Genomic DNA, 23860 nt, shown 5'->3' on the forward strand with positions numbered 1-23860 from the left:
GTCTCTTAAGACCCTCGTGTGCCCACCCCTCAAAGAACCGCAAGGTAATGCTAGTTTCTTGTTGCCCCCTTCTGGTTGTTAACTCAGTTTAGTTCGCTCTGTGATTGTGAATTCATCCGTCTGCAGGTACCTATTTCTTCAGAGCCCCTGAAGTGGCAGAGAAACCGGGCGCTGCAGCTCCCCTCCAGCTCTGGAGCTGTGAAATCCAGGCAGATGGTGAGCAGGAAAGCCCCTCCATCCACCTGCTTGTTAAGTACTCTGGGTATGATAACCCCCTCCTCTCCATTTCCTCTTCAGATGAAGAAGAGACTCCCATTGTGTTAAGATTTGAAGATTCTGCCCTCTAGCGGTTCGGCAAGGTCACCGGACATACTCTTCCAAGTTGTTGGCCCCCTCTGGTGGCTAAGCATGGTCACTGCAGTTCCCATAGATGTCAGGGTTCCAAATAGCACCCAAAAGTAAATCAGAGTCCGAGGCAAAGGATTCCTCAAAAGTCCCAATTTATTAAGAGAGCCCTGTTGGCACATCTGGGGAAACCCGAATCTGAAAGCTTCCCGGTTTTCCCCACCCAGTTGAAAATTCAAGATCTTTCCCCCACACCCATAAGTCCATCCCATGGTCCAATCTCCCACTGTCACGCTGGCAGCTTCCACCCATCCAGTTCCAGTCAGGTTCAGAGGTGCAGAGGCAAAGGATGACCTTGGCATTCTAGAAAGGAATGTTGTTATAGCTACCTATCATCTAACTCCATACAATGCTCCTATTTCCCCACCATAGAAAAGGCATAGTGGAATAATTGAAAGGCCAAAGATCCAAGAGAAAAGATGGCTGCAGGCCTGACCATAGATTTTGCTTTTTGGTAACACACAATTGCTAGATAGTTTGGCAGGAGAAGAGGGCATGTCTGAATAGTCCCCGTCTCCCCCCCCCCCCACCCGTCGACCCTCCCATGCAGAAAACGGAGATCTCAAACTCTCTACATTAGACTCCACAGAATTCCTGGTGTTCCTAAGTAGAAAACCTTTCAATAAGTAACACCTCCCAAAAGTAGGTTTTTTTTTTAAACGTTCTGGTAGGAGCTACCAAAATTGCTTAAACTCCTAGGCTGGTTTGGAGCTCAAACTGTGCTGGGGAGGGTGGGGGATGATGGGAGTGGAAGCTCAACTGTTTTGGAAGGTTGAAGGATGATAAAGATGAGGACCCAGATTGTTGGGGGCCCAGAGGCTGATGGTGTAAACCGCTTAGAGGGGGTTGTGAAAGCACTGTAATGTTACAAGGGACCCCTATAAATCCTGGGCAGGGGGGAGAACCTTTTGAAACCGAAAAATTCTCACACAGCAGAGTTGTTGTACAAGAGTTGAGCATCTTTATTAAAGAGTGGAGCTTCAAACAGTAGAAACAAAAGGATTTGGAGTTCTGTCTCCCAGCAAATAGAAAAACTCTGTTTTATGTTTCATTCGAAACCGCTGCAAGGGGGAAGAAAAAAACACCATCAGCCACTTTAACAACATGCAAAAACATCTCAGCCGGTCGTTCTTAAAATTCCAGGTTAGGGAGGAAGGGAAAGCGGCCACGAGAATTGTGAGAACAAGACCACTGGACGGCCAAGACCACCTGGCCCACCTTACCTGACCAGGTGAGCGATCTCCCAGTTGGTCTCCAAGGAGAGGGGTCCTTCCACCTCCAAGCCTTTCTCGGTGATGGTGGCGATCTCGTACTGAGGAGGGAGGGCGGAGGGTTAGGGTCTTCCTTGCCTTCTCTTTTGAGAGGCCCGCCTTCAAAGGGACCCCAGCATGCCAGTTGGGCTGGGGGGGGAAGGGAGGAGGAGGAGGACACCCCGATGCCCCCCTCTTACCCGGTTGAACGAGCGGGCGTCCCGGTAGTACAGGATCTTCATACACCGTTCAATCAGAGCTCTGGCCGCCTGCTGGGAGAGGCTGGGGGTCTTCTCCAGCGCCTCCCTCATTAACGGCTGCGACGGGGCGAAAGAAACGGAGGGGGTTCAGTTGCACAGCTTAAAACTGGGCCCCCGTCACTCGAACCCATCTCTGGCTTGCCGCAAATAGCCGCCGCTCGGCACGCAACGCTTGAAAAACGAGGCCGGCTGAAATTGGCAAGGCGGGGCACTGATCAAGAGAGAAGCCACGATGGCTTAAACACAATTCGTAACCCAGGATCCCAGCCTCACTGGATCCCCCCAAATGCCAGCGAGTTTACTTTCTGCCCACCTGTGCCACGTAAGAGCCGTATCCGGTTGCCAACGAAGAAGCCTCGTACGCCACTCCCAGCATGTCGACGTAGCCTAAGAAGCTGAGAGGGGAAGAGATTGAGGGGGCTGCAGCGCTGAAGCCCCTCCCCCACCCACCTCCCCCATCGAAGGGCAGGATGAGGAGACCAAAACCGAATTGTAGGCAGTTAATGAATTAAAATTTTATGTGCTGCTCAGCTCACTGTCGGGTGACAATTGGTGAACGCAACATGAAGGACACAATTTTTGCTACTGGTAGTCATCGACCTATGACCACAACTGAGCCCAGAATCTGTTGCTAAACAAGACATTCGTTAAGTGAGTTTCGCCCCCCTTTTCTTGCCCATGAAGTGAATCGCTGCAGTTGCTAAATCAGTCGCACGGTTGTTAAATGAATCTGGCTTCCCCGCGGACTTTTTATCCAAAGGTCGCAAAAGGGGATCACGTGACACCCCCCCCCCCCCATCATAAACATAAGTCAGTTGCCAAGCGCCCAAATTTTGATAACCGGGGGGATGCTGGCATGGTGTGAAATAGTCATAAGTCATTTTCGGTGCCATTGTAAACTGAACAGCGGCTAAATAAAATGGGTCAAGGTTCTCCTCGCACATACGGGCTAGTCGTTCCCGACTCCAGGGGGCACTTCTCATCTCCGTTTCAAAGCCGAAGAGCCGGCGCTATCCGAAGACGTCTCTGTGGTCATGTGGACGGCAGGACTCAACACCAAAGGCGCATGGAACGCTGTTCCCTTCCCACCAAAGGTGGTTCCTATTTCTCTACTTGCATTTTCTTACATGCTTTCGAACTGCTAGGTTGGCAGAAGCCGGGACAAGTCACGGGAGCTCACTCTGTTACGCAGCGCTAGGGATTCGAACCGCCAAACTGCCGACCTTTTCTGATCGACAAGCTCAGCGTCTTGACCACTGAGCCACCTGAGCGTCCCCCTAAATAAAATGGGGACTTTGGTCCAAAAGAGACTTGAGAAGTATTCTGCAATCAGCCAGCCGGGAGGGGGGTGGGGGAGTTTTTCCCGGCCTTACCCTTCCCCGTGGGAATAGCCGCCGATGACCACTGTGTTCCAGAGGGGATTCATCTTGGACCGGTGGTTGTACATGACTCGGGTCAGCCAGGAGTGAATGGCCTTGGGGCTGTAACTGTGCCCGTCGCCCAGGAGGTCCTCGTCAATCCTGCGAGACAAGAGGGGCCCAGCTGAGACACTGCATCCCCAGCCCCTCCCTCTGCCCGCCCAGGCTCCCTTGCGAAGGCCGGGGCTCCGAGCATCGCCCGAGGAGAAGGGAGCCCCATGGAAAGGGCCAACGGGTCTCCAACGTCTCAGCCCCAAGGCTATCAAGCCAGCTTACAGACCCCCCCAACGTTTTTATTTCCAGGGTCGATACAGGGATTGTGCGTTGGGATGTTGATTTCAGAGGTCCCACCTCAAAGTTCTCCAGGTGTTTAAACCTTCACGCTGACTTAAATGGGAAAAGCTCAGGGGGGACCCCTTCACAAGCAAATCAAAGCTGGATTGCGTTCCTTGGGGGGGGGTCTCCAAAGTTGGCCCCTTTAAGACTTGTGGACCTCAACTCGTTGAAGTCCACAAGCCTTAAAGTGGCCCAAGTTGGAGACCCTCTTTTAATTCCTCCTCTCATTGTTTTCAAGATCAATTCAGCGGGTGAAGGAGCCAGATGGGGGACACCACCACCACCAAATGCCGACGGCCCGGCCACTTACACCATCTGCTCCAGGACTTGCTTGAGGTACTGGAAGTCGGCGTAGTCCCCCGAGGCGCCCAGGACGGTGCTGTCGTTGACCTTCATGATCCGGGAGAGGTTGCGGAATCGAGCCAGGGAGCCATAGGAGCCCAGAGTGTCGGCGGCGATCATCACCCCTCCCTCGAACTTCAGGCCCAGGACAGAGGTGCCCGTCACCATGGGGCTCCTGGAGGGGGGGGGGGGAAGAGGGGGAGGCGGTTGGATTGGTAGGCAGAGAGGGAGGGAGGGAGGGGGGTAGGTGATAGGTAGAAATGATAGAAATAGATGAGATAGGTAGGTAGATGGAGGTAAATGGAAGGAAGGAAAGGATGTGATGCCAATTCCTCCAAGGGGGATTGTAGATCTGGGTGACCCTTCCCTGCATGCTGGAAGGATCCTGCCCCCCCCCTCCAATTGCTGATCCAGGGGACACGGGATCTCCCCCCATCTCTAAAACATCCTCCCCCAAAATCCTCCAGTCCCATTCGCCCGTGGAGCTTCCCTAGCTAGGGGCAGCCTACCTTTAGGACTCGGGATGTGTCTGTGGGTGGGTGGGGGCTCTTTAATTCAAAGCTGACTGGGAGGGGGCAGTTACAGACCCATCAAGAGAAAGCCCACCCCCCCCACCCCAAAAAACCTGAGCCTCCAGGTGGACCGTTGGGACTACAACTCCCATCTATGCAGGAAACTCTAGTTCAGCACCCTGATTTGCACCGCTCCCCACGAGGTGGTTCCCTTCCCCCCTCCCATCATGACGTCACACGCCCCGTGGGAAGGGGCTTCCCCCTCCTCTCCCCCTCCCCCCCCAGCCTTACAGGGTCCTCTTGGAGGCCTCGGTTTGGGCCCGGGAGTCCTGGGCCGGGCTGCCCAGTGGGAAGAGCCTCCCCGGGGCGGGACTCCCGGCCCAGAGCAGCGAAGGCAGCGGCAGCATCGCGGGCACCTCCATCTTTCCCCGAACGGCCGCCGCTTAGTCACGGAGCAGGAAGAGGCGGCGCTATGGGGCATGCGCAGCAGCGAGCCAAGCGGCGCGGGACGCCTCCCGATTGTCTGCGTCGGCACTCCGTAGGCCGGGAGCTGGGGCGCCGCCATCTTGGGTGTGGCGGATACGAGGCAAAAGCTTTTCATACTCTACTTGTGGGAGGGGCGAATTTTCCGGGGTGGGGGGAGAGGGCAAAAACGGGGAAGCCCAGTCAGCGCCCGAGAATTGCCGTTGTGAATTCTTTTAGAGGGATCGGGAAAGTAGAAAGTCCTCCTGGAAGAGGGCGCCATCTTGAGCGTGGTGCCGCCGATGCTGGAAGAAGCACTTCCGGGACAGGGCGCGCGCGCGGGGGGGGGGACTTCACGCAGCGAGGGAGCTGCCCATTTCCAGGAAGGCGGATGGTTTTTGCCAATTGCTTTTGTAAATTATTTTTTTTGCAAATCTCCGCACCCGAGAATGAAGTTTGTGCAACAACGAAGGTGGATCCCTTGCAATGCGCATGCAACGGCATTGCAAGGGAGCAGCGCCAACAATGGGGGGCAAGGAGCAGGCGAGGACGCCCCCCATTCGCTTTATATGCGCTGCCAAAACCAGCATGGGAATTGCACAGCAATAAAGTCTTATCTGCTTGCAGCTGGGAAAGCCGAGATTTCAGGCCAACCTCCGCCTGGGATTGAAACATTTATCATTAAATGTATTTGCAAAGATGCAAAAACTCCCTCCGGGGCTTCCGATGCGAGGACATTGTGAAACGGGGCTCTCTTGCCAAAGGGGAGTAGTCTGCTAACAGAGTTGGAAGGGACCTTGGAGGTCTTCCAATCCAACCCTTTGCCCAAGCGTAAGACCATGGCAGAATCACAGAGCTGGAAGGGACCTTGGAGGTCCTCTAGTCCAACCCCCCCTGCCAAGCAGGAGACCCTACACCATTTCTGACAGATGGCAATTCAGTCTCTTCTTGAAAGCTTCCAGGGATGAAGCTCCCACAACTTCTGTTCCATGGGTTGATGTCTCTCTCGCGGGCAGAAAAAGTCTCCTCCTTTCTAGGTTGAATCTCTCCTTGATCCGTTTCCATCCATTTATCCCTTGGCTGGAATTATCCCTTGGCTGGAACGTTGAGTCGCTGGTGGTCAGCTTGGGTGGGAGAAGGGTGAGAGGGACAAATCCAGTAATGAAATAGTTTTTAAACAATCTATTTGGGTCATTGGCGATGTTTGTGGACGGCTGTTTGGTGGGACCTAACCCTCTTGAAAGGGTGGCTCAGTGCCTAAGACGCTGAGCTTGTTGATCAAAAGGTCGGCAGTTCAGCGGTTCGAATCCCTAGCGCCGCGTAACGGAGTGAGCTCCTGTTACTTGTCCCAGCTTCTGCCAACTTAGCAGTTCGAAAGCAGGTTAAAAATGCAAGTAGAGAAATAGGAGCCACCTTTGGTGGGAAGGGAACAGCGTTCCGTGCACCTTTGGTGTTGAGTCATGCCGGTCACATGACCACAGAGATGTCTTCAGACAGCGCTGGCTCTTCAGTTTTGAAACTGATGAGCACCGCCCCCTAAAGTCGGGAACAACTAGCCCAAAGGTACGAGGGGAACCTTTATCTTTTAAACCCTCTTGGAGGGCTACAGATCTAACACTTATCAACTGGAAATGGAATATAGTGAATGAAGCGAGGGTTATGGCTTTCTCCAGCTCTTTTTCAAGGTCACGAGAAGTGTGAGAATAAGCAGCATCCAAGTATTGGGCGAACAAGCCCCAGATTGTCTGGGCAGAGGGAGACGGGAAAGTGGCACCGCTTTTATTGATCCACTCAGTCATTTTTGTTTTGTTTTGTTTTTCTGCTTTGCCTGGGAACAAGAAACCCTTTGCAACATTGCCACCCTCATTCCAGCTGCTTCCACTTCACAGCAGCAGCCGGAAACCAAAATATGACCTTGGCTGGCTTGTTGCATGTTCGCATTCCTGCTGTCCTCTCCAGGCTGCTGAGCTCCTTCATTTTTCATTGAAAAACCAGCCCTTCGGCCCTCCAAAGTCCAGATCTGGCGCTTGTTTTTTTCCACTGCTTTTCACCAGCAGAAAAGAAAGTGACAGCCTGCATGATCTGATTCGACCTAACAAGCTCCAGATCGCCCAGCACAGAACATAATTGGGGTGACCCGTGCGGGAGAGTGACGTGCCACCCTGAATCCCTTGGGATGGGGGGGGGGGAAGGGGAAGAAGGGAAGCAGGATTTTATTCGGGCTGCTTTCGAACGGCTGGAGAGAGCAGATGGGATGCTGTTCCACCAGAGAAGAAATTTCTGGGTGCCCGTCAGCACTTCCTAAGAGTTGCTTTGGCCTTTAAAAGTTCCACGTCCAAAGTGGGGGTTCAAAAAACAAAAAGGTTTAGAGGCAGCAGGGAAATGTTAAATGACAAACTAGATCGCATTTTGCAAACGTGCAAATAAATGCCTTTTGCAGCACGCAGAAAGCATGCATTTGCAAACGTGCAGCAAATAAACATTTGCAAGGAGATGGCAGCAGAAACTCTGAAACTTAAGTCAGGATCCCCCCCTGATTTGTAATCGGGACATACTGAGCCAGCGGGGGAGATCTAACCTTCTCCAATTGCTTCTGTCCACTGCAGAAGTTGAAGACTTCAATGGGAGCCTTTGTCATGGCTGGATAAGTAATCAGAAAGAACCTGGAGTTCCTTCTTTGACATGGCATTGTTCTGCAAAGCCGCTGAGCTCACAATGGATTCAGGATCTATGCCGCCTTTGTTTCACTTCATTTACCAAAACAAACAGAAGGTGCGAAAGATGCCTTTTTCTCCAGCCCCAAATGAATCCGATTGGAGGGGCCTCCACTTTGGATTGATCACATACTATCAAGTCACTCTCAGCAGTGACTAGTTAGACAGACAGATATATTTTCTAAATAATATTTTTATTCAGCGTGTTTTTTTAACATTAAAATCACAATTACACTTTTACAGCTCTCCATTATCGGCCTTCTTTTTCCTAATTTTGGATTTTCCATTCTACAACCTATGGTTTTATACACATACCTCCTTGTTTCATGATTACTCATTTTTACAATACATACAATATTTACACCTCTGTTGCTTCCTGAATATACACCATCTCCTTTTGGTATGTTTTCTATGTATTCATTATGCATTAATTTTACATCTCTTTCCAAGCCAATTATACCGCCTATTCCATGTCTTGTAATACTCTATTTCCTCTCTATCCCTTAGTTCCATTGTTAGTTTATCCATTTCTGTGCATTCTAGCACCTTTTTTTTATGATTGCTGCATTTGAGGCGACTTTTTTTGGGTTTCCAATTTTAGGCAAATGTAATTCTGGCTGTAATAATTATGTGAAGTATAATATATTGAATTTCTTTACTTATATTTCCTTTTATTATTCCTAGAAAGAACAGTTCTGGCTTCATATCAATTTTTTGTTCCGTTATTTCCTCCAACCATTTTTGAATTTTTATCCAGGATTCCTTCACTTAGGCAGGAAGATATTATTAAGAGTCTTCCACTCATATTTCCCTCTTGACTTGAAAAAAAAAATGAGGACAAGAAATGCAGAAAAATCTTTTATAAGATACAGCAGATAACTGGACTATACACCAGTTGGGCACCATGGGTCACGATGGACCATGCACCTGTTGAGTACCATGGACCACACTGGAGCATGGGGCGTTACAGCTGGGGAGAATGGGGCTTGGGATCCCACACAGGATGGCAGCTGAGCCTGATCCTCCTATGTCTGTGTGTGCGTCTGTGTGTGTGTGTTTTGGGGGGATTTCTCCACTTTCAATTCCTGCAACGAAGGGGCCACTTTCTGCAGCATCTCCCAGGCCCCGTTGCTAGGGAGGCGGCGGCGGCGGCCTGCGCTCTCCGTTGCTAGGGCTCCGGGCCCCGCCAGTGCGGAAGAGTAGGCAAGGCGGCGGGGCGGGGCGCGGCCGGGGAGGGGGCGTGGCCCGGCGCCGCGGGCTGCGCCAATGGGGAGCGCCGGGGGCGGGGCCGAGGCGCGGGCTCAGGTAACAGGTTGCGCCCGCTCGGGGCGGCGGCCAGAAGCGGAGCGGAGCCAGAGGCGGCGGGTGGGCGAGGAAGCCGGGCGGGTAAGACGTGGGGTCAGCGGGAGGGTGGGTTCCCCTTCTCCTTTTTCTCCTTCCCCTTCTTCTCCCGGGCTCTGCTGCCTTCCTGGGCTTCCCCGCCGTCCCGGATAGCGACGGGCGCCCCTTTTGAGTGTCCTGCGGGAGGGTGGGGGAAGGAGAGACTCCCGCCTCCCTTTTGCCCCCCCTCCTCCGGGGCATCCTCTCTGCAGCGCTGCCCCCTCTTGGCATGCCCTCCCTCCCTCCAGGACTACACCGCCCATTGCCCCCGGCCGGCACCTTCGCTGCTGCTTCCAGCTCAGCCGGACTGCAGCTCCCATGGTCCGCGGCCGTCAGCCAGGCAGAGAAGCCCCCCATCCATCCGTCCCTCTGCTGACCCCCGAGGAGGGGAGACTCAAGCCCTTTCCATCCCCTCCGGCTGGGCTCGGACGCCCCCTCCAGCCGCCGCTCCCTCCCTTCCGCGGGCGCCCCTTTGCCTTTGCGGAGGGCGAGGAGGCTGGAGGGGGCGTCCGACCCCAGTCCGAGGGGATGGAAAGGGAGTGAGTCTCCCCTCCTCGGGGGTCAGCAGAGGGACGGATGGATGGGGGGCTTCTCTGCCTGGCTGCCGGCCGCGGACCATGGGGGTTGCAGTCCGGCTCAGCGAGAGAGGAGGGGGCTCTGCTGAAAGTCCAGGGACGCCCCTGTGCCCGCTTTGCGCAGCTGGCATGCTGCCCCCTCCATCCCGCCCTGAGCCTGCAAAGGGGGCAAAGGAGCAAGCCTCGCCTCCATCCCCCCCCCAGCCCTTTGACTGGGCGGGGAAGGGGTCCGAGCCAGCCAGCCCCAGGGAGGGTCCCGGAAAGGCAGGTGGGGACTTTCGGAACTGTGACCTGCCCTTCTCCCCTCTGCCCAGGAAACGGCCCCACCTTTGCTCAGGGGAGGGAACTCCTCTGAAATGAGTGGGATGGGCTTTGGAGGAAGGAAGGAGAAAGGTGGGGAAAGGGAAGAAAAGGAAGAAAAAAAGGGAATGAGGATGGAAAGAGGGAAAAGAAAAAAAGGGGAGGGGGGAGGGAAGGAAGATAGGAAGGAAGGAAGGTTGTAGGGGAAAGGAGAAAGGCGGAAAGAAGGGGAAAGGGAAGGAGGGAATGAAAGGAGGGGGAGAAAAAAGAGAAGGAGGGAACGAAAGGAAGGAGGGAGAGAAAAAGGAGGGAAGGAGGATGGAAAGAGAAAAAAAGAGGGCGGAAAGGAAGGAAGCATCCATAGCCTTGGGAGGGTCTTTAAACATTCCCCCAACCCTGGCAGATAGCTTGGACCCCCCCCCCCCCATCCTCAGCCAGCCTCCTCCTGAAGTTCCATCTGCTCTTTTCCCTCTCTCCTAACCCCCCTCTTGTACCCCAACACACCCAGAGGGGCCTAAAGCCTTTAATCCCTGAGTGGGGGGGGGATTCTCTGCTGCTTTTAATCTGCAGCCTTTTAAATACCTTTCTGGGCTTCTCCCTCCCCCCTCCCCACCTTTCTCTTCTGGTTTCCTTTTACACCTGCAAGGTCAGCCTGGATTGAAACTGGAGTAAAGGGAAAAACAACTGGCCAGGAGCAATTTCCCTCTGCTTTTGTGTCCCTGTGTGGTTGTTGTCTCCCGCTGTGATTGGGGGTGGGGTGGGGGCTTAATTGACCCTCCCTCCAAAAAGACCTGGTTGTTGTCAAATCCTGTTTGCAGACAAGAGAGAGAGAGAGACAGACACACACAGACAAGGGCTTAATCATTTCCCGAAGTGGCTGATAAAAGCAAAGCCAAACTTAGTTCGTAGGCGACCACCAAAATCCAAGCAGGGCGACCGACACAGAACGTCCTCGATTTATGGCCATAATTCTGTGGTTAAGCAAGGCAATTGCTAAGTCAGTCCTGCTCAATTTTGCAACCTTGGACTTGTTGGAATGGTTGCAAATAGGCGGCCCCAGGACACTGCGACTATGAGAGAAATAAGCGGGTGGCTAAACACCCCAATTGCAATCACGTAACGTGATGGCCGCAAGTGTGAGGAATGGGCCATAAGTCCCCCTTTTCAGCCCTGCTGTAACTTTGAACAGTCGCTAACCGAATGGGTGATTTTGCTCCGCCCTGGAGGCTGGGGGGCTTTGGGGGTGGGTGGGAAGGGTGGGGGTTCCCCGGGGCCCAGCTTCTGAACCAGATACTTTAATTTATTTCCATTTCATTGCTTGAAACATCCATCACTCTCTCCCAATCCGGCATTTCTGAGGTGGTCAGCCTTAGGGGCAGGGAAGTGATCTGCACTCTGCGCTTGCTCAGGGGTCCTCTTGTTTGCTTTGCCTCCGCTGTGGCCGTAAGCGAAGACTTGGACTTCCTGCAGCCTCTTTAAAAAGTGCCACCTGCAGAACCTGACCTACCTGGGCTCGTTCAGGGCAGGAACGCTGTCGCCTGCGCTGGTGGCCGCCTGCTGGCACCCTTGGCACGACCGGTTGCCGGAAGGATGAATAATAATGGCCCAGCAAAGGCTGTGGCCACCTAGCTGGCCTTGCCAGTTAAGGGCAGGGATGCTGTTGGTTCTTCCTGGGTGACACCTGCGTCAAGGTGATGGCATTGGAAGGCTCTTATTTCCGCCCTCCGCTTAAACAAGCCTGCTTCCTTTCTCTTAAGGTCGATTTATTCCCGCTCTCCCAAAAAGACTTGTCAAAGTTTTAAAACTTTTTTTCCCATCCCTGCTTCAGGAAAAGGGACGAGCGGCTGCAATTCTTCCTGGGTGGAATTTTTTTTTTAAAGGATTATTTTTTTTTTCTGCCCTCCTTTGGATAATCCAAAAACGATTTGCTCTCGGCCGATCTCGGCTTCCGTTCGGCCCCTTGAAGTTGGTGTCACTCCCTGCCTGGTGCTGATTAGGTTTCTCTCTCCCCCCCCCCCACACCCCCTCCTCCCAGACCCCCAACTTATCTAGGTGGGATTTCTAGAGATTAAATCTGCACGGAGAATGCGATTTTTCCAGAGGTTGGGTGACCTCTGATCCCAAACCAGCAAAGCCGGAGAGGTGGGAGCGCAGAAGGGGGTGAGAGACAGCAGAACTGGAATGTGAGATAACCGGGAAAAGATGCAGCCCTCCCACACTTTATTGGAAACATTTGGGCTGTGTGTGTGTGTGTGTGTGTGTGTGTGCTACATTCCTGGTGCTTTGGGCTATGGGTCTGGAGAGGTCATCTAGTTCAGCCCTAGTTCTGGGTTAAAGTAAATGTATTGTTTATTGTTTTATTGGTTTGTTATTGTTTTGTTGATGATGACTATAGCATTTTATAAACAGACTGCTCCTATTCTTAGCGGGTGGAAATCATATATCTGGGATAATTCCCACTGAATCCAGCCAGGACAGGATGAGAGCTTGGAGTTTGATCATGGTACCTGTTGTTATAAAAACAAATAAGAATTAATTCTGTTTTGCTAGGACAAACCAACATTCCTCCTAAACCAACTGTGTTTGCTTGCGTGGCTCTCTCTTGTTGAATATAGACTGATTTCTATTGATTCTTTCCCCCTTTCCTTATCCCCCCTCTGGACCTGTTTGGCTGGTTTTTTCCTTCTTCTTCCCCTTCTAAGAAAGTTTCGAGTTTCTGTTGGGAAACACACTTAAGAACCTATCCAGCAGCAGAAAAGTTCCTGCCAACTTTTGATTCCTGGTTTTCACGTTGGAACAGCGTGTGACCGCAATAAAGCACTGAAAAAATGTTTTAATTAGAATACGTTGAGTCTGTGCTGCTTTGGCCTCACAATAACCCCACGTACACACAAAGAGAAATGTCGAAGGAAACAGCATCAGGTTTTTTACCTCCGTAGAATGACGGACAGGTGGATTTTTTGGGGAAGGAAATGGCAGAAAAATACCAATAATAGTTCTTCTCCTCCTCAAACTTCAAAATCCTCCAGATAATCTTGATATTTTGGGAGCGGCAGGTTCTTCAGAAAAAACATTTTCAGGTGTCCCGGTGTGTTGTGAAACGCCAAAGTAAAGTTCCTAACAACTTAGTTGATTAAGTGACTGGATTACAGCCTTCTCAACACCCAACCCCTGTTTTCCAATAGATTCTCAACTGATTTCTTTATTTCGGATCCCAGAAGCACTTCTGGGATATTTTGGGGAAGGCGAAATGGAAATTGGAACACTTACAGGCCTGAGAGTTCAGTCCTCTTCTCCAGGCAGAGCCTGGGGAAAGTTTTCGGAATTATTTCATGTATTTCAGGGCGCTGCGAGGCACTGGCGGCCTCTTCCGCCTGGCTCTTTCTGGAGCAGTTTCGGTGTTTGCATTCCAGGAGCTGAGCTGATGATTAACATGCGCTTCGTTCGCCTTGCCTGGGGGATGGCAAAGTGGGAATGGTTGGTGATTCAGACCTTTGCGCCCAACCGGGGTTAGCGCGAGTCCAGGTTGGGAAAATGTTGCACACACAAACGCACTCCCCAGCGGTGACTCACGGGTGCATCTGAGAGTGGGGGGGGGGGGGGGGAACTGCGCTGTGCAAAGCTTTTGGATCCGGGTTGCATTGAAATGCTTTCGGACATCTTCCTGCTAAAGACACAGTTTGTTGTGAATCCAGCTCTTTAGCCATTCTTGCAAGCCACCATTCGGTGTTTATGTGTGAATCCGGCATGAAAACATGTTGCAGTTGCAAAAATCCCCAGTTTAGCTTTGCTAACTCTGCATCCCAAACTCTGGTTAAGGACGCTTAATGCGGATCAGGCCTCTGAATTAGTGGATGGTTTGGGAGAGAAACCTGGATTGGGAGTGGAAGGTGGCATTAAGCCAGCCACGGAGTACATATTTTGTGTGTGTGTGTGTGTGTTTTGAAGATAGCAGGCCAAAGCCAGCTCCTCCCAGTTCTGCAGCAAAACCTGTGTTCAAAATCGGTTTCTCCGATTAAGCCAGCCAGCCAGGCACACCCTTTTCTTGCAACTCCAATACATTTTCCACTTCTTTCCTTCCCAAATCCTTTTGTGTTATCCCATCCTTCGTTGACTACCACTCATCTCCTTTTGCAATCAGTCTTTGATAACCCAGGCCACGCCTTGGCGCTCTTATTGGTTGGTTTTTTTTTTGTTTTTGTTGGGTCTTTTTGTTTTTGAAATGAAGTTTCTAGCTCTCATGGAAACGCTCCAAGTGGTGATTCGAACAACCAGGAATTTGGCTTTCTTGGCGCACCGGGTCAGGGAGAGTCACAGGTGTCCCTGGCACTTGGAGGTGCTAGATTTCTCTGGCAAGGAATGCCAACTCTGGGGGCGTCACGGCTGTTTACTCGGCCTTGCACAAGAGAGGAAAGTTTGCCCCACCTTGCCAGTTCCGTTTGGCCTGCTGCACCGGCTGGGTTGGTGAGCTCAGCTCAGGTGCAGTGTCGGTTTCAAGTTTCTCCGGCACGACAGAGTCGCTTGGCCGGGGCCCTTCCCTTTCAGTCCTTTGCAATGATGCTGGAGGGTCTCCCCAAAAGTTCCCACGGTACCCAGGGCCGGATTTTCCTATAGGCTAACTAGGCTTCAAGATCAAGAGGGGCCTTTTATTTTTATTATCCGTGCCACATTTTTTATGAAGGTTAGTACCAATTACAACATGTTTCATTTAATATATTTATTTATTTATTTATTTATTTTATTGAACTTATTAGTCGCCCCCTCTCCCCACAGGGACTCGGGGCGACGTACAGAGCAATAATCAAGATAGCACCATATATCGTGCAGAGGAGGTAAAAATAAGTCCATAAATAAGCATACTTACAAAGTTTAAAACCCAAAAATATTAAAAACAATATTTCCCATTATAAAATGACCTGGGGTGGCAAGATTGTAACGTTATGCCAGGCCGGCTTGACAAAACAGGTAGGTCTTCAGCTTCATACGGAAGGAGCGAAGATCGGTTGTTGTCCGGATGTCTGGGGGGAGGTCATTCCAAAGGGTAGGGCCAACCACAGAGAAGGCCCTACTCCTGGGCACCGCCCCCTGGCACTCTCTAGAGGACGGCACCCGGAGCAACCCCTCCCTGTGTGAGCGGGTGGGTCGCAGGGATGTATGGGGCAGGACGCGATCCCGCAGGTAACTAGGCCCTGTGCCATGGAGCGCTTTGAAGATGGTAACCAGTACCTTGAAGCGCACCCGGTAGGCCACAGGAAGCCAGTGCAGCTCGCGCAGGATAGGTGTTATATGGGAGAATCTCGATCTCCCCATAATAACCCGCGCGGCTGCATTCTGGACCAACTGCAGTCTCCGGGCGCACCTCAAGGGGAGCCCCATGTAGAGAGCGTTACAGTAGTCACAGTAATGATGCATTTTATTATCTCTCATGTAATTTACAAACTTAAAAATGGGAGGTGAAAGGGCCCCATAAGTGGAATAGCCGAGGGCCTCTTTTCATCTAAATCCGGCCCTGACGGTACCCTGTTGTGGGAAGAATTCCTCTTATTTTTTTAATGACGGGGATGCAGCCTCGGAGAAACCCATTTTGAACGCAGATTTTGCTTCAGAACAGGGAGGAGTGGGCTTTGGCTTGCTATCTTCAACACACACACACACACACACACACACACACAATATGTACTCCGTGGCGGAGCAGCTCACGTAGTTCAGGAATTGGACGACTTGTGAGCCAAAGGAACAGTTATGCGCAATATAATCATGATCCACTTCTGGCGCTCTTTGCCTTAGGCGGCTTTTGTGGAGTGAATTAATGTAGGGCAATTTATTCTTTTTTTTAAAAAAATATTTTTTAGGTTATTTATTAACCCTAATTAGAGGAATGGAACCTCCATGTGCAGCAGCACTGTATCTCGTGCCAGAAGGTGATTGATTTCCTTTCCTAGGCTCCTGTTAACCGTCTGCTTGTGGGACTCCCCAAAGCTTTATTTATTCTGGCTATTCAGTGTTTAATTTTGAGCTCTGTAATTTAAAGACATATAATTAATTTTGAGGCTGGGGACTAGAAGGGGGGGGTGAGAGGAAGGCCCACCCAAGCAGGGGCCTATAAGCAGGACCCCAAGTTCCTGCCTGAAAAGATTGAAATGTTGTGGTAACTTGTTTCTCTTTGCATGAGTGGATTGTTACAGCATGGAAGAGCCATAATAACAGGCTGTGGCTTATGGGCTTGGGACACCTGAGACTTTCTTGCCCCCAGGAGAGAATTGGTTCCCTAGGTTTTTATGCTTGAGGCCTCAGAGGCAACTTTTGACCTTATGTCTGACATGTACAGGCATTTCCACAGCACCTGACACAACACAACCACACATTCTCTGCAAATCTTTGTGGTTTAGGAACTCTAGCCATGTTCCTAAATCGCAAAAGGAAACTTTTGCATTGGACTTCACAAAATGCAATGTGTGTTGTAGCTACAAATCAGATTGACCAGAGGTGGGTTGCTCCTGGCATGACCCCAGGCCACCCCAACTGCCAGTTTGGCCAAACTGGCCCAAACTAGTAGGAGCCCACCTGAGATTGGCCCCTCCCTGAAGCCACAACCCACATGTACCTGATTTATAACCTGTGAACTCAGGTCACATGTAGTCGACCCCCCCCCCCCTCACATGAATGCCCTTCCTTTCAGGATGGAGGCCAAGCAGAGATCATTGGCAGTGACTTAAGGCTCTTTTTGTCTGCAAAGTGACACTTCCTGGTCCTGCTTTCCTGGTGGCCTCCTTTTCACCTCCTGAGACATATAGTGACTTCAGCCTTTTACCTCAGGGACTGCTTCTGCTCTTCCTAAGTCTTGGCCTTCTGGGGTTCAAGTGACTTCAGCCTCAGGGGGGTCTCCTCCTTCTGTATCATGCAGGGTCTTCTCTCCTGGTTGTCTCCTCTCCACATCTCAGCTCTTCTCCCCTCAGGCTGCTTCTCCTTCCAGCCTCCTGCAGCTGAGGTGGCTTCAGCTCTTCAGCCTTCCAGTCCAGGCTCTTCTCCTCAGCTGTGACTTCAGCTCTCCTTCCCTCCAGCTCTTCTGGGCAATCTGGCCCTTTGCCTCAGCAGCACCCCCTTTTATACCCCTTTCGCCCCTCAGCTGATTGGTGGACCATCTCCGGCTTCTCATTGGCTCTTAGCCGGGCCCTTCCATTGGTCCCCGAGCCCGCTCAAAATGACCAATGTCTGTCTGGGCCAAGGAGGCCACCTCTTCCTAATTGGCTGGAAATGGCGGGCTTTGGAACCCCAGGGGTTATAAGGGTGAAGCATGAAGGCCTCACCTATTCTCCCTAGGCCCACTCCTCTGCTGTGCCTGATTGGCCTTGGAGTCCAACCTTAAAACTGTTCCCTCTCAGTCCTGACAGAAATAATAGCAATTATAATAATAATAATAGTTCTCCTAGCTTCTTTTACCACAGATTTTTCCCCTTAAAAATGGCAGCTGTGATTCCACATTGTTGTGTGTCCAATAATAATAATAATTTATATTATAAATTATTATAATGGATGAGCTGCCCAATTCCTACCCACTCTGGGCGGTGATACGAGGTTTATCTTTGCTTGTAAATCAACTTATATAAAAGCCAAAAGGGAAGTGGTGACGCCCCCATGTTGCACTCCTCTTCTTCCTAGGGACTTCAAACAGGCCGGCGGGGGACGATGGGGTTGGTGGTAGCCAGAAAGGCCAGCTGGGCACGCTGCCCGGTCTGCATTGGAGTCCTTTCGCTGTCCCTTATCTGGTGTTTCCAGCTGTCCTGGCTCAGTCCATTGTGGAGGCCTCTGCCCCCCCAATCTCCCCCACCAGGGATCTGGCCTCTGTCCAGGGAAGTTGGACACTGACCAGCCCCGTCCTCAGCCAGGAACGTTGGGAAAGCAAAGAGGAACGCCAGAAGGAAGTTGCCCAGCCCTCTGCGAAGGGCATGGAGGGGTAGACTGCTCTTCCCCACGGAGGCTCCACGCAGCTCTCGAGCCTGCTAGCGACCGATCCTTTCTCAGCGCTCAGGGTCGGCCATCGGGCGACCTTCCTCCTCCGGCCAGAAGTTGCAAGGCTGTTGTCCACCTGGCTGCAAGCGATATTCTTTTCCCAGCCTGCCTCTCTTATTAACCTGCTCGTCTCTGGCTATTGGGCTGCGATGCTCCCCGTCCCTTGGGTGATGGGCATTGTAGTCCATCCAAGCTGGAAAGTAGGGGTTGGAAAAACAGATCTTAGAATAGCCTTGTTGGCTCTCCTGTCAGTTTTTCAGTTCCTCTCTACCTCTCTAGTTTTCTTTTTCTCTTTTTCTTTCCCTCCTTCCCTCCCTTCCTTCGCATTTATATCTCCCTCCCTGTCTACCTTTCCTTTTCTCTCTTTTTCCCTCCCTCCCTCCCTTCCTTCGCATTTATATCTTCCTTCCATCTTCTTTGCTCCTTCTTTCCTTCCTTCCTCCTGTCTTCCTTTCCTTCTCTCTCTTTTCCTTCCCTCCTTTCCTTCGCATTCATATCTTCCTCCCTCCCTCTCTTCCTTTCCTTTTCTCTCTTCTTCCTTCCTTCTATCCATCTTTGCTCCCTCTCCTTCCTTCCCTCCTTCCTTCCCATCCACATCTCCCGCCTTTCATCATTCACTGATCCCCCCAAAAAACCCATAAATTTGAAGCATCTCATCCTCTTCCTTATCTTTTGTTCTCCTCTCCTTCTCCCCTCCCAGCTTGGCTGTCCAGCTCGCACTGCCCGAAAGGACTCCGCAGTCCTGTCCCCCCCCCCACCTCCGAGCTCCAGAAATACTCTGCGATACCCTCCCCCCTTCCCTGGCTCCAGCTGACCGGCTGCCCATGGGTTTGTGTGTGTGTGTGTGTTGCATCTCCACCTCCTCCTCCCTGCTTCCATCCTTGCTCTCACCTCTTGTTTCCTCCTGGGGGAATATTCTCCTTTCCTCTGGGCCTCCAGGAGTGGAAGCTTCTGTGTTTCGGTGGGAGTGGCGGGGGGGGGGGAGTGAAGGCTGTGGTCAGGCGTCCAGTCAGGAGAGGGGAGGCAGAAGGGGGCAGGGAGAAGCCAATCCGGCCGCGCGCAAGGGCAGCCCGGCCACCTTGATGGGTGTTGCATCATATTGCAAGGGAAAAAAAGAGAGAAAAAGTCAGAGCTGAGACCCAGAGTTTTTGGGGGGAGGGGAGGGGGAGAGCTGGCCCTGCAAACTTCTAGCCCCCCCCCCCAATGCCGAGCCCGCTGTTGTCCCTCCTTTGACGAGGGAGGGGTCTCACACAGCTTCCTCCCTCCCAACCAGAACTCACAACTCTTTCCTGGATGACTCTCTATGCTGCACCAGCCGCAGTGAGTACGGAGCCTTGGATCACGAGGGATGTCGGTGTGTGTGTGTGTGTGTGTGTCTTTACGGATCAAAGTGGGTTTCCAGCATGGTGTTCTTGGGAGAAGCCCAGGGGCTCTGTGGCAGTGGGGATGGGGGGGGGGGCTCCATTTGACAGTTGAAACAGCATTGCAGAATCTCCTTCTCTCTCTCCTTCTCTCTCAACTCCTGATTGCGAGGTCCTATAATGCCTTCTGCAGGCTTGTGCAGTCGGTATCCTCAGCTTTCCTTCCTCTTCCTCCTCCTGCTGTGCACATCCGAGGTCCCCAGCCCCTTCCCCTCCCTCCCCTTCGGCGTCACCATTATGATGATGCCGAGTTACGCTGAACGAGACCAGCCCTGCGCCAGTTGAAACGCGGGGCGCCCGGTGGGGACATGCAGCGATCCGAAACTTCCCGTGAAACTGGCAAGCGGGAGGCCAATATAATTAACGGTAATAATGTGAGAAAAATAAGCGAGAAGAGCGTTGCTCCCACTTCCAGGGGTCGAGAGCCAAGTTTTCCCACTAGATGGGGTCTTGGATCCCTCGGCTGAAAAGAAATTGGCAGCACCTCCAGAGCATCCAAAGCAAGGAAAGTGATTGTGTTTGCCCTACCTTCGCTTCTCACGCCTCCTTGCACGCCGTGTGTGTGTGTGTGTGTGTGTGTGTGTGGATTCCAAGCCGCTTTGCGGCTTCTTTGCTTGTGAAAAGCTGGACGTGAACCCGAGTGAAATGGTCGTTGCCTCTCCTTTTGTGGGTTCTTTCGGTTCCTATTTCCAATGTTTGCGTGTAGGTGTGCGAGGAAGGCCTTGGGAGATGGAGACGCAGCCGAAGACGGCTGAGCCCATAACCGCACAACGGGCAGAGAAAGACACTTTAGAAGGGACCCTCCCTAGTTTCTCAGGACGTATAGGAGACAGTGGGAAATTGTGTGGTTTGGAGAAGGGGCCGCGTTCCCTCCAAGCTTTGTGACTCAATGCACGTGTGTGTAATGTTGTGTGTGTTAAATAATTATCGGTCTTTCCACCCCCCCTCCCCCACCCCCAAATGACTGCAATAACTTTCCTTGCCGCTCTGCGATGTGGAGCAAAGCAGCTTCATCCTCTGTCTTGTCTTCTTCGCCTTCTCCCCCATTCAGGATCCTTCGCGACCCCCGACCTGTGGAGAATGGACCATTCTGTGAATGGCACCCTAGTGGAAAAGCACAACCCCATAGATTACGGAGTCCAGATCCGGTTCATCGATGACCTGAAGGAGCCCAGGAGATCCCAAAAAGCCCGCCCCAAGGCAGGCAAGACGGGCTCCTACGGCGTTGCCGTGCGAGTTCAGGGTATCGACGGTCAACCTTTTGTGGTCCTCAACAGCGGTGAAAAAGGAGGCGATTCCTTCGGGGTGCAGATCAAAGGAGGAAACAAATATGAAAGGCCAGCTCAGACTTTTGAGGAAACTTTTCCGGGCTCTCCCAGAGCGGGGTCTTCTTCCAAGGACATTTCGGGGTCCATCAGCTCCGACTCGGATCTTCCCGAAAATCCTTACGGGGTGAAACCTTCTCGATACGGGTCTCAGTACAGCACCTCGGATGAGGAACCGGGTCTCCAACGAGTGCCCCAAGCGGATAGCTTGGAGGGGATTCGCGTGTCTCGCACCAATCCTTCCTCTGCTGGCCATAGTGGCTATCGGACCCTGCCCCACAAAAAATCCATGGGGCAGCAGCACTTGCGGCGCACTCAGTCCCACAGTTCTTTGCTTGATCCTGAGACAAGCGATCCTCAAGAGACAAGCCACTCTCGAACTCATAACTCGGGTCATAGTTCCCGGTCCTCCCCTTCAGGCATCCCAGAAAGGGGTTCTGGTGCACGGAATCCCTCTCCCCCCAAGCTCCCCAACCTCAGGGAACCCACGACCACCAATTTCTCTGGTTTGCGACCGGTCCCCAAGCTGGTGTCCTCAGACACAGACTTGCCTGAGCAGACCCAATCGATCCGGACCAACAAGGGCGACATTGACACAAAGCCTCTGTCCTCTGTGGACTCCTTGATCCACAAATTTGATGGGAAGGCCCCTCCGAGGGGCCGAGCTTCCCGCAGGACCCGGATCTCCCCCGAGAGCCATCAGCGCTCGCGGAGCCTTGATGGAAGGAGCGCTTACCGCAATATGGATGACGAACGAGAACGAGAGATCAACAGACATCATCCAGGAGATTTCAAAGAAGTAGCACAATCCTCGGCAGCTAAGCCGCTCGTTTTGGCGAATGCCCCGGGCAGCCGAGGAGCCTCCGGTCAAGAGGTGAAGAAGGAGAAGGAAGTAGACAAGTCTAAGATGATCCAGGATTGGGTCAACAAGAGTCTGGACGAGCCCGGGACGGAGAAACAGACGAGAAAAATCCAGTCTGATTTGCAGGTAATTTTCTGGATATCTTTGCTAGACTCTCAATTTCCCGATCAGTCCTGGATCTGGTGGGGAAACCGCAATCCTTTTGATGATGGGACTTGTAGTCCAGTAGCATCTTTGTCACCGCTTCTCTCTGGGAAGTGAATTCCGGCTAGGTGCCGGTAAGGTAGCCACAGGGAGAATGTCTTTCTTCTTAGCGCATAGGCCCTCTCTGACTCACCAAAGTTGGTTTTACTCTTCCAGCTGAAGTCCACCCCAGACCTTCTGAGGGATCAGCAGGAAGTGGCCCAGCCGGGGAGCAGCGAATACACCAAGGAAGTCATCTACAGCATCCTGAAGGACAGGTAAACCCCGAAAGGCGGCTTGAGCTGAGCCTAACCCCGGTTGAGTTCACCCAGGCATCTCCCTGAATCTATCTGGGAGGCCCCGTGGATTTGCTTCACCCTTTTCTCTTCCAGCTTCCCAATTCCTATCTGAATCCTTAAACTCTCCCCATGCCAGGACTAACCAGGTTGGACCATGTTGGTACCTTATACACCGAAGCCCTGTCCCCGTTCCCATTTTTGGCGAAAAACTGTCATTTTTCGCAAAAACGGGGGCGTTTTTGCCTTCCCCCAGCCCTGTTGAAGTGTGCAGAGTGCTCCTGGGGGCCGGGGAGGACAATGTTTTTTTTTCTTACTTAACCTCTTCAAAATCTTGGTGCCTCTTATACTCCGAAAAATACAGTACATTTCCACATTTTTCTTTTCTTCCTTTGGCCGCGGTGCTCTTTGAAGTTTTGAGAAATGTGAAATAGCCCTGCGGGAATTCCACCCAGGTCACACACACCCCCGCCTCGGTTTCCCACAGCAGGCAGCTGGAAGCTTCCGGGAAGTCCACAAACACCTGGCTAGACAGGGCCTTCCCTCATATTTTAGTACAGCCCTCCCCCTGGCATTTGGGGTAGACTCTCCCTAAAGCTGGAGGCTCTGTTGTCTCAGCCCCCTCTTGGTAAGATTCGATGGGACCCTCGCTGGCGGTTCCTTAACCAGGGTTACCGCTCGTCAGGAGATTGCGGTTTATTCAGGATTATAAGGTTGCTACAAACCCTCCTTCACTTTCGTCCGCCTACTCTGTCGTTTTTCAGGAGCAGCGAAAGTGACGCCACGGCAAAGCGGAAAACCAACCTGATCTTTGAGAAAATCCAGGCGTTCGCGGTAAGTTTGCCCCCCCAAATACACACCACAGTTGCTGCTGGCGAGGGGGAGGGGCGTCCCCCTTTCAACCATGAGGTCTAGCCACTTGACGCAAGGGTTCCCTTAAGAAAATGGCCACCCCTAAGAAATGGGAGTTTGCTTCTTTTTTTAAATTTGGAAGAAAATTTGACTTAAAGCACTTTTTCTTTTCTCCTGGCTGGGGAGGAAGGCCGTCCCTTCGTCGGAGTTGAGGGAGTCCAGTGTGGAGATGACCAAATCAAAATCAAGGGTGGACGAAGTGGACAGCCGGACAAAGGTGGGCGAAATAATCTTACATTTCTTGCTCCTGGCTATAGGTTGTGTGTGTCTCTGCGTGCTTGGCTGCAGTTAATTTCCTTGGAGGAGGGGAGGAGACTTTTGGACTCCAACTCCCATCTTCCCCAGCCACTGGCCGTGCCAGTCAGAGCTGGGGAGAAAAGACTTCCAATGAAGTGTGGAAACAGGCACCCCAAACCGTGGCTGACTCACTCCTGCCGAAGTTTATTCCTCTGCGTCCTGCTCCTTTTAAAAAAAATTCAAATCCAATTTAAATATGCACATATAAACATATGTAATTTTTTAATTGGACGTATCTGCCGCCTGGCCTCTGGGCACCTCTGGGGCAGCTTGCAAAAACAGTAACGACGAAACCTTGCGTGCCCAGTGACTCACAATAACAGGAATAATTTAATAACGGTTTTAAAAATATCTCAGGGTTCCAAATAGCATCCAGAAGTAAAATCAAGAGTCCGAGGCAAAGGATTGCTCAAAAGTTCCAATTTATTGAGAGAGCCCTGTTGGCACATCTGGGGAAACCTGAAATCTGAAAGCTTCCCGGTTTTCCCCACCCAGTTGGAAGTTCAAGATCTTGCACGCGCACACACACACACACACACACACACACACACACGTCCATCCCATGGCCCAATCTCCCACTGCCACGAAGACAGATTCCAC

The 23860-nt window shown here is 52.0% G+C and overlaps 2 protein-coding genes across 4 annotated transcripts in view; one reads left to right on the forward strand and one right to left on the reverse strand.

Annotated features, from left to right (window-relative positions):
* Positions 1-1343: 1343 nt before the first annotated feature.
* PSMB4 (proteasome 20S subunit beta 4) lies at positions 1344-4997 on the reverse strand. The gene is made up of 7 exons (XM_081967995.1): positions 4815-4997; positions 3980-4186; positions 3289-3435; positions 2229-2310; positions 1856-1972; positions 1629-1717; positions 1344-1466 (listed from the first exon to the last, which is right to left on the reverse strand). Exons 1-7 carry the CDS (start codon positions 4943-4945, stop codon positions 1454-1456), a joined length of 786 nt encoding a protein of 261 aa, XP_081824121.1. The 5' UTR covers positions 4946-4997; the 3' UTR covers positions 1344-1453.
* Positions 4998-8979: 3982 nt separating this feature from the next.
* Positions 8980-23860, forward strand: part of CGN (cingulin) — a 28165-nt gene continuing 13284 nt past the window's right edge. For 2 of the 3 annotated variants that reach the window (XM_081967980.1, XM_081967981.1), the window contains exons 1-5: positions 13414-13435; positions 20437-21698; positions 21933-22033; positions 22816-22885; positions 23094-23180. In XM_081967980.1, coding sequence (XP_081824106.1) covers positions 13429-13435; positions 20437-21698; positions 21933-22033; positions 22816-22885; positions 23094-23180 — 1527 coding nt within the window. In that variant the 5' untranslated portion in view covers positions 13414-13428. Of the gene's footprint in view, positions 9086-13413; positions 13436-20436; positions 21699-21932; positions 22034-22815; positions 22886-23093; positions 23181-23860 lie in introns of those variants that run through there. The other variant, XM_081967982.1, reaches the window with a different exon arrangement.

This window comes from Natrix helvetica, assembly GCF_964273705.1.
Source record: "Natrix helvetica genome assembly, chromosome: 16".
NCBI lineage: Eukaryota > Metazoa > Chordata > Lepidosauria > Squamata > Natricidae > Natrix > Natrix helvetica.

Excerpts from the sequence above, each read along its gene's own strand:
- PSMB4 (XM_081967995.1), bottom strand. The coding sequence starts at position 4,945 with ATGGAGGTGCCCGCGATGCTGCCGCTGCCTTCGCTGCTCTGGGCCGGG. Across the intron at positions 2,311-3,288 it reads GGCTATTCCCACGGGGAAGG|CTTCTTAGGCTACGTCGACA; the intron begins GTAAGGCCGGGA and ends TTCCCCTCTCAG. Across the intron at positions 1,973-2,228 it reads ACGGCTCTTACGTGGCACAG|CCGTTAATGAGGGAGGCGCT; the intron begins GTGGGCAGAAAG and ends GCCCCGTCGCAG.